The sequence below is a fragment of the Strix uralensis genome, chromosome 6 (assembly GCF_047716275.1).
Source record: "Strix uralensis isolate ZFMK-TIS-50842 chromosome 6, bStrUra1, whole genome shotgun sequence".
Classification (NCBI taxonomy): domain Eukaryota; kingdom Metazoa; phylum Chordata; class Aves; order Strigiformes; family Strigidae; genus Strix; species Strix uralensis.
In genome coordinates, this window is record NC_133977.1 from 19,324,524 (window position 1) to 19,336,909 (window position 12,386).

Below are 12,386 nucleotides of genomic sequence, written 5' to 3' on the forward strand. Positions count from 1 at the left end.
GGATGGGATTTTTGGGTTGGTTGCTTGTATTTGCTGGATGTATTTAACAGAAATTATTGTTGGTTAGTGCTTTGTCATATTTCAAAAGAATCTCTGAAACTTTTAATCAAGTGGCTGAGCTGTTGCTGTTGACATTTAGCACTTGTTTTTGCTGTAGCCTGTAACTCAACCCACAGAGTTGATGTCATGAAGTTTCATAAAAGAATGATAATTTAGCAGACATTCAAGAATAAGCCTTTCTGGGTTTTTTTAATGTGGTTTTAGAAATACAGAGTGAGTATTTTTAGGATTCAAATTCAGGCAAGGCTGAAATTATCATTGTATTTATTAAAACTTCTTGAAACTTGGGTTGAAGGTAACTTTCTCTCTCCCCATGCCAGAAAAAAAAAGGGAATACTTAATGATGAATGACATTCTCTTGCTAATTTCACTGCTGTCATACGTAGCTGTGTTAGTTCTTGGTGTTTGTTTGCCTACTGTAGGGTAGGTGGATAATTTGCAGAACGCTTCTCAACTTCACAAATGGACAAGTGTTGCCATAAATAAATACTGTTCTGGTTTAGTTTATTTCAGGTAGTCTAGTTTAGCCTGCTCCAGTCACTTGAAGTGAAACCTGCTTCTTTTATTAAAAGAATTTGTTTTGCTTTGAATTTGCCCACTGTCCCCAGCAACTACAAATCAAACAATTCCTGTTTAAAAGTAAACAAAAAAAAAAAAACCACCCAAAACTCGACTTACGTTAAAGCCTGGACCAATGGGCAATTTCTTCCATAGTAATAGCAGATGCATAGTATGTTTGTTCAGCATTATACTGCAAGGGGAAGTTTTCATTAACTAGAGTGCGTTTTCAATTTGCTATTAAAGCTGCCCGATCCATTATGAAATATAGATGTTCTTAGTGGAAAGTAATTTATTGAGTGGCAGTTTAAATGCTAGGAACCTTTTTGAGCCTACATATTTCTAAGTAGGTTTGACCTTTTTTGGAATTGTGTAGTATTAATGGATGCTTTAATTTAATGAATAGTAAAGATTCATGTGGTAGTTCTTTTAAGCATTCTTAGATATAAGTAAAGGACCCTGACAGAGAAATCTGTTCATCATGTCTCTTTAAAGCAATTTTATTCCATATAGTTTCATAAATGAAAACATATTAATGCTTAAAAACAAATAATCAGAAAAATAATATTTTAGGATAATGTTCTCCAGTGTTTAAATGTTGAATTCTCTTGTTATTTTTGAGTATTGTTGGTACAAAGAATGTTGGCCCTGCCTTCTTTTTCTGGAAGCAAAACATAGTGGTTTCTAATGGGGCAGTGTCTCCTCAGATTTGAAATCCATGGCTGTATAGCTTCCATGTTGGTAAGTTATTACAAATAGCAGGGATAAAAAAGCAAGCTACTGACTCGGCAAAAAACCTGAACAACCACTTTGGTGCAAAATTAAGTAAGTTTCTTTTTTTGTGATGCTCTTAGTTGCTTTCCTTAACTTAAATATGTTTTCAGTTTATAAACTACACCACTTCTTCTGAGTTATAACACACAAGTTATGATTTTATTTTTCAGGTTTAATTCTAAGCCTAAAGACTCAGGTAGTCTGAGTGTAGTGCTTTTTTGTAAGGCAAGGAGGTGTTGTTTGTCACACCTAAAATCACAGTATGATTGGGTTTATCTCACTAAACATTGCATTCTGAAGGTGGTGGTAAATATTTATACAATCTTGAATTTTTAGAAAGGAGTTACAAAGAATACAACCAAGATCAAAGAACAACTTACTTTACTGTTTAATTCTTATTGTTTAGTGTGCTAGTATTGGGAAATGTTAGACTACATCCATGGTAGCCATCAATTCTTAACTGGTAACTAGGTAATATTCCTCTAAAGCCCCATTAATTTTTTTCAGTATTTCCTTTAAAAATACAGTTTTCAGTTAAAATGATTCTTAGATGGATAAAGATAAAGTTTTATCTTTTACATGAATGACTGGCCATCATTTTTCACTGAGGAAAAGAATCAGTGATAACTTCTACCTTGTTCTCTTCTTGTGCTATGGCAGGTTGACAGAATATTTACCTGATCTGTATATACTTCAGTGCAAGGAAGCTGCACAAAAATCACAGTGCAGGCAGAATACATATGTTTGAATCTTTTCTAGAAGTGTTTACAAGCTGGTGGAAAAACCTGTCAGTTCTTAGGCAAGATGACTTGTCATGAAACTGTGTAATTTAGTTAATTATTGCAGACTTCCTGTGAAATGTCAAGAGATTATAGTTTTTGAGGTTTGGTTTGTTTTTTTTCAGTCAATTCAAAAGTTTGTCAATTTTTCAGTCAATTTCAGCAAATGTTACTTAAATCCAGGTATAAAAGCAAGAATTTCTTGTCTAGTATCTTGCATGAGTGGGCTTCAAGTGCCAGTTCTAAACTTACATTAGTTAGACCCTGTTCAGCACTGGAGTCTTTCAATTTTGTGTAAACAAAACATGAGCTACTATTAGTAGTTAACTACTTTTGTGGGGGCTGGTGCTTGTCTCGTGAATCCAGAAGTAACTTTGAACAGGACAAATCTCTTCCAGTTACGAATCAGCTATAATAAGACTAAACTTGCTATAAATGCAAGAAGAAAATGTGTTTTTCTGGAAACGCTTCCTTCCGCAGCCATGTATATATTCATTAAAATGAACAAGTTTAATATTCCACTCACGAGTTCATGGGTAAGGGAGGAGAGGGAATGTTAGATACAATTCTTAAAGTATATTATCCAATAGAGTCCTGAGCTGCTGCCATGGCTCATGGAGTTTTGGACCACGGAAGTTCGTTCAAGGTGACCCTTCTGACCCTTCTACTGTTCCCTGTAGAAATACCTTCATAACCTCTTGCGTTCTTCCTTTTCCTATTGCAGGCTCACTCAGCTTGATCACCAAATTCTGTCCAGTCTGTGTTTTTGATTTTTATTAATACTTGTGACTGTTTCCTTGCTTCTCTGCTCCAGTAATTTTTCATAGTTCCTCCATTTTATGTGTAACCCATTTTTGAACTTGGCTGTTGCAAATTTTAGTTTCAATGGATTTATTTTCTATATTCGTAAAAACTGCTACTCTCCTTTCTGTGAGGATATCCTTATGGATAAGGAAAGATCAAACAATGCCTGAACACTTAAGGAAAGGCTTCTTTATTAATTTTAATGTTTTATTCTTGTTGAGAGATGGTAGCTAACAAGCTACCATTGAATTAGTGAGGCTTCTGAAGTAGTACTTTTACATCCACAAACTTACTGTTTTCCTCCTGCTTGTTGGATTTAATGTGCTCTCGCTAAGCAGTGTAGCAAGTGGAGAGAAATTCTTTTTTCACTCCAGATGTACAGATGAGAACAAATGTCATTTTTAAAGCACTGAGGTGTTTTTCCTTCCTTTTTCTCCTGCTTTTCTACTTTAATTTTCAGGCTTTCTGCCATTCAGAAACAGAAGGGTGGACAATCTGTAAATTACTGTTGCTTTAAACTGTGACTCCCTCTTAGTTTCTGCAGAAAGGATCTATACATTTGTCCTTTCTCATGTAGCACCACTCTTTAAATCTTCTGTTTAGAAATACAGTCATTACAAAGTGCATTGCTGTTTTCCAGCAGTGATTCTCCCCTGAAGAAGAGAAAGGGAGGGGAACAAAACTATTGCAGTGGACCACTTAAAGCAGTACGTCAGGTCCTTTATGAAGATGTGGAAGATACGTGTGTATCAGTGGATCTTTAATGCTCTTTGGGGAGTTTGCACAGCTTTGGAAACAAGGAAAAAAAAAACTACTACAATTAAGATGCCAACATATGTTGTGTAAACGAGCAAGGCTTTTTTTTTTCATTATCTTGCCTGCATCTCTGACGGATGGGGGGAATTCTTACCAAATTATGTCAATATATGTGTATGCATCTGCAAGCATTACTGTGCTGTGATTGTGTGCTTTGTCTTATTTCTGCACAGCTGTTACTATTCAGTAAAAAACTGTTCTTACTGATTAGATAGAACTTCAGTTCTACCAATGTTAAGTAACTTTATGAAGCAAAAGCATGATTTAATGGCTTTAACCATGTGAGTAGCACGCTTAATTTGAGAATAAAGGTGGGTTTTTTTCAGGTTATGGAAATTTACTTTGCTTCTTTTTCACCCCAAATAAAGCTGAGATTATCGTTATCTTTTTACAGTTTTTCCAAAATATGGAGAAAATTGTTCACTAACTGCTTCCTACATGTACTTAAATGTCTCTAGTATTTTTTAATAAAATAGCTAATATATTAAAACCTGTTCAAAGAAATAATATTGAATAAAATGGAAAAGGCTTTCAGCTACTTCACATGGTGGAAAACTTACTTTGAACCTGTTTTAATGTAGAGATGGGTATTAGTTTAGAAAAATATTAAAGAATTAAAAAAACAACCCCCAAACTTTAAGATGACTGAAGTTGTGGTTTAATAAGCTATAAACTCAAGTGCTGTATCCTTCTGGAGTATGTTTGGGTTCATTAATGTTCTTTAGTTCATGTGCAATTTCCTCTTCCTTCTCATAATTGCCTACCTGTTCCCCCCACCAAAAAACCCACCAAAATATTTGATTGGGTTTTGAATTAAGATCTCTTTTCTTTTTGCTGGTTATAGACATTAAAAGATTCAAGGGCAGAAAGGAAAAAAAAATACATAAGGTAGTTTGCTCAAAACGGTAAATATATGGACTAGATGAGTTACACCAAATTAAGTGGAAAGATGAGTCACAGCTACTTTTGCCCCCTTTACTTAATCTGCTGATGAGTTAACAGCCATTTAGGGGCAAATGTTTTGGTCTCAAGGCCACCTGCCTTCAGATCACCAGTGATGCCCCTGTACTTAGAGATGTGGTGATAATAGAAGAGCCAGCTGCAGACCTGATTTCTTTCACTCTACAGCACTTGCTGATTGACCTTTTCAAGGAGCTGTGTCAGTATTTATTTCTCATGTGGTGATGTATTCAGTTGATTTGGCTTCAGTTTCAATTCAGGTTATGAGTAAGAACCTAGTCCAAATCCATTTTGCATACTGGTTCATAAATGTGTGACTCAAAAGTCAATCTTTTAGAAGAAAGACCAGAAGAGAAAATTTCAGCTTCCTTTAAAGATCCTTTTTTTTTAACTGTACCTTTCCAGAGACTTTCTTAAGACTCTGTGTAGTCAAAACAAACCCATATGACAGTTGTAGAACTGTCTACTTAAATGCAGCCTATCAGCATCACCTAACACTTGGTCTTACTGGATCTCATAATGGACATATCAATGTGAGGCCAGCTCTTTCAATATTTTTGTTGCTGATATTGTTTGTATAACTTTTACTAGAGGGTTTGAAAATGCATATGAAGATTAAAGCAACTGGTTAGAAATATTTATCTTAACTGTGAGGTGATTATTATGTGTTTGTAAGTAGGTCTGGAAATACTATGCATTTGGTGAATGAACTACCTATTTAGAGTATGTGCCACGAGCAGCCTGTGTGGTACAAGATCCTCCTTTGTGTAGTTTGTGTTTCTGGGAGGTGGTGTGTTCCAGTTGGAGCTGCTGGGTACATGCTCATCTTGGAAGCTTACCAGGTTTGACAGGTGGTAGTATAGAAGGTCTAGGAGATATTCTTTAACAACATAATCTAGATATGCAAAAATAATGCTTCTGGAAAAATTGTGTTGTTTATGTAGAAAGTAGTAGATGGAAGACTGACAGCTACAGATGTGCTTTATGCTCTGAAGCCTTCCTTGGTGGTGCCTTAAATATCAATGTGGTAAATGATTCCTCACACCTGAGAGGTGAAATGTCAGTTGTGATTTTCACAGCAACTTTTAAGATTACTTTTATGATGTATTTTGAGACCACGTAACTACAATGTATTTCTTTTACCTTAAAGCCCTCACATTACCTTTCTAATGACTTTTCCCCCCCCCCCAAAATAGGAGGGAAGGACAGAAGAAGTGGCCTCATTCTGACAATTCCATTATGCCTTGAACAGACGAGTATGGACGAGCTGAGTGTCACGCTAGACTACCTGCTAAGTATCCCAAGGTGATTTCAAACGCATTCTGTTCAGGGCTGCCTTCTTTTCCAGTGGTGGAAGGGATCATTTTATTGGTGTTTCCTTTTATTTGCCTTTCAATACCAAATGAATTTTACGTAAATCTTTGTTTAATATGTGATACTGACTGAATTAGAAACATCCCAATAAACTAAAGGATATCTACTAAGGCTTGCACACATCCTTTTATTCTGTGTGGCTGGCTTTGGGGTTTTTTTTTCTTGTGTATTTCCTCACTCCTTTCTTGGGATATCTTTGGTAATTTCTTTTTCATAACAATGCACTTAAATTATATGTAAATTATTGAGCCATTGTAGTGAAACTCCTAAGCTTGCAAAGGTAGCATTGCTCAAAGTAAAAAAAGCTTCTTACTCTTTCTTTGCTATATGCCTAATCTTTGTAGCTTGTAGTGTTTAAGTGTACACTGAGTCTAAAAACATATGAAGTCTTATTGAAGTTACTGAGCATCTCAAATGTTTAAAGTTAAGATACTGTTTAAAGGTGCTGAATCATGACTTGAGTATCTTGTCATCCAGACCTTTCTCTCAAATTATTGTTGATTAAGTTCTGCACATGTAACCCTGCAAGCTTATAGTGACAGTTCTTGGTCCTAATTTAGTTAATTGCATTTTTTTTTCTTAAGATTCAGAGATTTATCTTTATTATAGCTTTGTTTTGTTCTGTTGTGCCACTGATTTAAAAAGGAAAAAAGCCTCTTGGATAAATGCTTGCTTTTGTATCCCTTTAAATTCCCCTTCTGGAAACAGGAACAATAGCATAACTAAAGCCTGTTTAGTGTACTTAGTTTTATTGCAATCTATAAATGTTTCTAAAACACAATTAAATGATCTGATTTTTTTGTAGTTAAGACTGTTTAAAAAAACTGATTGGGGAAGAAGCAGAGAATAAATTCAGGTTGCTTACAAGTAAAACATCAGTAGGTATATGAGTATATTGCACATCATTTTAGTCATGGAAGTTTTAGGGTTTTTCAAACAGCATGTCTTTTGTAAAGTGATGAAAATCCCGAATGGTCATCTGTGCAAGTCATTTTATTGACTTAGGGACTTGGCTGTATTTATGGAACAGATGCAGACATTTTTGTTCTAGCTAACATTAATTATTATGCAGTCTCATTCTGATGTATGTTTTTACATATATTAGCATAAAAATAACTGTCTGAAAATTCAACCACAGTACTCATTGTACTCTGTACAAACTGGGAAATCTGTTTGAAAGCAAAGTTCAGTGTTCCCACATCTAATGTTCTGTTTGTCAGTTGTGGAAAAACTGACCTCTCTTTTATGGTGACAGTATGGAAAAATCATTGTTGTTTTTATTTGCATGTTGTTTTTTAGTGGCAAATACAAACTTTTTGGCTTAAGTGCTTGCCTTTTTTGTTCTGGAAAGACTTGCTGAATAGCGTTTGAAAAAAGGAGGGGTGTAGGGAGGGATGTTGTCCCAAACCCAGATAGCTGTCCAAGAAACGTTAATGTGGGTTTTTTCCTCTAGTTCTATGTGTAAAGTAACCTAATATGTTTAACTTTTAGTCCAGTTGTGCATGACATAGGTTGTAACTATAACTTGCAAAATTATGCATTCTAGTGTTGATGGATAGCTCTGGCCAAAATTTGAGGCATAACTGTTTATAGTGTCTTGAGTAAATTTCTTTGGGGTGTGTGTAAAGCCTTCCTAAAACTTCAGACAACTTATTTCTAGTGTTTAAGTCTACTGTTATGCCTTTCTTTGATGCTATTTAAAATTCCCAGATTCTGAAGAGGCCTCTTCAGAATCCAAGAAAAATAAAAGTGGCAATGTTATGCTATTGTCTGTGCATACTAAAGTTTGCTTCCTTTGTTGTAGTCTCTGTGTTGTGGCTCAAATCACCAAGTGTTTTTCTTATTTTAACTTTCATACAGGCATTTATGTTTGTGTTGGCTGAACTTTTCAGAAGTGGTAGCTCACTTCTGAATTTGGTTGTTTTGTTGGGTGTTTTGGGGTTTTTTAAATAGGTTTAGTAGTAGAGAAGAGCAGATCCTGATACTACTAGATTCCATTGAGCCTAAGGAAGCCGCATCTCAAGATGCTATAGTGATGCTATAGTAATGCTATTCATCTTGTTCTTAAAAGTAGCGGTAGTGTGCCTTTTGAGTTCGTTCTGATTAAACATTGTATGTATAAAGCCTGAATGTTCAGAGTACTTCCAGAAAAGTTATGTGTGTGATCTTAGAGGTTCCTTAAAACCAAAAGCATGTACGAATTGGCAGCCACCTTTGTAATTATTTTTTTCCTAAATAGACTAGTAAGGTGCCTTTTTCCCTTTTTTTTTTTAATTCCAAGATAAATTTGTCTACCACCCATACCTTATGAACCTCAGCTTAAATATGAAATAACAGTTAAATTTCTTGGTGGGAAACATAATGCTTACTGTTACATGTTGCTTTGTTTTTTGTAAGCTAAAGAGATCACAGAAGGGGCTTTGTTTTGTAATTGCAGATTTGAGTGCTAAAGATTACATAATGCTTTTCTACCTCGTGCAAATGTCATGTTTTTTAGTCACTCATAACTTTACTGGACACAAAAATTTCAACCTGAGACATGATATCTAATGTGCTAATTAATGCTAACATGGGCTCACTTCCATGTTCTCTTCTGGCTGCTGCTGTGCTGGTTGTGAGAAGGTAGCACTTCCCAGCTGTTGGTGATATGCAGAGGTTGCTGCCACCTTTGAACACTGCCCAGGTGGCGTTGTGAGCACCTTGTTGCCAGCTTCAGTTAGAAATGAGCTGGAGAGGTCTTTGTGGGAACACGTAGAGAGTGAGGAAAGTTTTCAGTCTTTTCTCCCATTTGGTACTTGAGCAGAAGTACCTCTGAATTTTTAGCTTTGCAGTAACTGTTTTCAACAGGGTTTTTTTTTTTTTTGTTTGTAGTATACACAGACTCGGACCTTTTTAGGAAGAAAAAGAGATGATGTCAGACTCAAATACTCGATCCATACGCAAAGCCTCTGCCCTTGTAGAGGCTTTTTGTGCACTGCAGTTTCTGATCCATTTGTTCAGGAAAGAAATTTAAGCATGTTCAGATTGTTTCCTGCTTGGACATACATCAAGTGTAGCTGTATCCTCAAATCTGTGCCAGTTCACAAGTGTAGCCTTCTGAAAACTGACATCCCTTTGTCTTCCATATGAAACTGTAAATTGACCTCTTCTTTCTGAGGATTTAGTGAAGTTTATGCTTATGAAACCTTTTCAGAGTTGCTAAAGTTTAAATTAATGGTTGTATTATGAAATACACTTCAGTGCTACTGAAAAATTGTAATTTGGAATATCTATTAATATTGTTGCACATTAAAATTGAAAGATAATTCTAAATGAGTAAACAAGGTTTATAACACAGTATTTTAAGTGAAAAAAACCTATGTAGTTGTGTGCTTTGGTAGAGTTGAAATACAAAGTCATTGTGATATGATGCTTGTTCATGCATTTTATTTTTTTTTCTATGTTTTTCTTCTTTAGTGAGAAGTGTAAAGCTAGAGGATTTACTGTGATAGTGGATGGCAGAAAATCTCAATGGAACGTGGTAAAGACGGTTGTGTTAATGCTACAGGTAAATAAATTTTTTATATATTCATAGTGGATTTATTAGTCTTATAGATGTGAACCCAGTAGCTATGTTATTGTAGAAGCAATAATTTTTTTATTCAGAAATATGCAGTTTATGGCCTTTTAAAATCACAGAATGTGGTTGTGTGACAGGTCTGTGTAGGAAGAAACAATCTGAAAAGCAGGTACTACACCTCACTCAAGTGTGGGACAAATTCATTACACGCTGAGAACACACAATTGTAGACCTTTTTCTAAAACAGAGTTTTAGTTAAAAAAATACAGAAACATGCTCTTGACATCATCAACTGTGAGTGGTAGGAATGTCTGCAGCAAACAGTTCACACTGATACTGCAGCTGAGCAGGTTCTCATGCAATATGCTGTACTACTTGGTTTCCATTGAAACTGGCTATAGTTGATTTTGTTGTGCGTAATGGTCCCAATGACAAATTATATTCTGGATTCTATATGTAGTAGGAGAAGGGGAAAAAAGTGCCAATTCCCAGTTAAAGAAAATCATAACAACTTATTATTTTAGTTTTTCAGAACTGTGGGATTATAGTTAAGTCTTATTTCTGCTAAACAGTATAGGTTATTTTCTGCTCTCAATGGTCAAAGGACATGCAAGATACAGCACTGAATAGATTAGAGACCATGACTACTGCCTTTCTTACTGCACAGATGATTTCTCTTTATCAGAGCAGTTTTTCTCTGGCTTGGATGAAGCCTCAGAAAGTGTGTCAAATATGAGTAATTTCATTTTGTTGACCTGTTGGCTCATTGTTGCTCCTGGGTTTTTAAGTCTGTTTCAAGGTGTCTTTCACCTGTTCTTGACTAAGATGGCATTCCTATTAATAGTTACAGTAATTGGATCTGCTATATTCCTATTATGATCTTGACTGAGCTTTCACTTCAGCTAATGTGCAGTTGTGACATTTAGTGGGAAGGTAGCTATTTGCCCATGCCCAGATTTCACTGGCTTCCTGTCAGTACACTTCCTGCCAGTGTGAAGCCTGCAGAAATGTAAGTTGCACGTCTGTATCCTTAATTTGAGAAGGAAGCAACAAAGGCGATTTTCCTATGTAAACTAATCACTTGTGTACACCATTTGAGATTTCTCCCTGCTTGGACACGCATAGTTCTCAAAGGTGCTGATTGGTCATCTAAACAGACACTTCCATATTAAAAATATTGCCTACTTTTAAATAGTTTTTGCATATTCATTAAAGTGGTGCAGGAATGAAATATCTTTTTTTCAGTGGTGTGATTTCTGAGTTGGACTTATTTACCTTTTTCAGAATAATATCTTTATAAATAAAATGAGGTATTTGAAGAGAAATCCTATGGGTTGTCACCTTTATGTCAGTACTGTGATTATCTAACTGTTGCTTATAGCTATAGCTGTTGACTTGGGGGTAATCAACAGTCTCTGTTCCTCAATCTACATTCAGTGTAAGCACATAAAATCAACTTGGTAGATGAAATTACTGTTAGGCTGAGGAACGTTTTCCTGGTAATACTTTTATGAGTTAGTATGTGGAAATGTTAATGTAAAGCCTTTTCATTCTAGTCTAAGCAATATGTACTAGAGAAGTATAGGATATAATCTTGATGTGATTTAATAACAAAGTATAAAATTATTTTCTAACTTCATGGTTACTGTTTCATTCTACATAGCAAATGACATTGGTAGAAGGCTTTGTTGTCCTGAACTTTTTTTTAAACAAAATGTCAAAAATAAAAATAAGTCTGGCCAATAATTCATGTTTTTCTATACTGATGTAGCATAGATTAATGGCTAGGCATCAGGACTGGGAGTAAAGAGGTGCTATAAAATTTAGTGCAGTATACTACAAAACAAGATGGAGCCAACGTGTGACGAATATGCAGCAGGCAGTTTAATTTCTGTCTGTAAATTTTAAGTTTCTGAATAGCTGATGAATTAATTTCTGTGGTAAATGAAGGTTTAATCTTGAAAGTTTCACTTTTTTCATTTGTCTTACAGAACGTTGTTCCAGCTGAGGTATCACTTGTTTGTGTAGTAAAGCCAGATGAATTTTGGGATAAGAAGGTTACGCATTTCTGTTTTTGGAAAGAGAAAGATAGACTTGGCTTTGAGGTATGTAGAACTTTTTTCTGGTTCAGTCAAAAAATATTATTTCTGAAATACTAGAATAATTGGATGAAAATTAATGTCTCTTTAAAATTAGTTATATTCCAGATGCTTTGCAGATATCCTTAACAAACCACTGTGGCCTTCTAACTTTTCTTTTTTAATAAAAATATTAAATGAAGTAGGTCTGAAATTAGAAATGTGTGTCATTTATTTCTTTGCTCAGCAAGAGGATAAAGCTGTTTGATTACATATTGTGGATGTTTTGGGTAAGAAACTGTTGTACAAGGTTTAGTGTGAGTTTTTTTCATGACTCTTCTGTAATAGACTGTAGAGATGCACGTTGTATGGTGTCACTAAATCAGCAGTAACCATTTTGAAGAAAATCTTGTTGCTGTTGCATGCATCTTCTCTCATTTTTAGAGTTCTCTGACATTAGTAACAAAGGTTATAGATCCCTTCAGTTTGCCAAATGTAAGCTGATATTGTTCTTAGCTTGTGAGGCTGAGTGTGTACAGGAGATTACACACTAATGTTAGCAGTTCCATTCTTTAATCTTTTTGGGAGGTTAATGGAAATCTCAATTTTTCCGTATTTTTAGAA

The 12,386-nt window shown here is 35.2% G+C and overlaps 1 protein-coding gene across 4 annotated transcripts in view; it reads left to right on the forward strand.

The window, feature by feature from the left end:
* The window catches only part of SESTD1 (SEC14 and spectrin domain containing 1), a 60,392-nt gene that overhangs the window by 12,414 nt on the left and 35,592 nt on the right, over positions 1–12,386 (forward strand). For all 4 annotated transcript variants that reach the window (XM_074873075.1, XM_074873072.1, XM_074873074.1 and 1 more), the window contains 3 exons: positions 5,948–6,056; positions 9,582–9,672; positions 11,676–11,789. In XM_074873075.1, the coding sequence (XP_074729176.1) occupies positions 5,948–6,056; positions 9,582–9,672; positions 11,676–11,789 (314 nt within the window). The remainder of the gene's footprint in view (positions 1–5,947; positions 6,057–9,581; positions 9,673–11,675; positions 11,790–12,386) is intronic.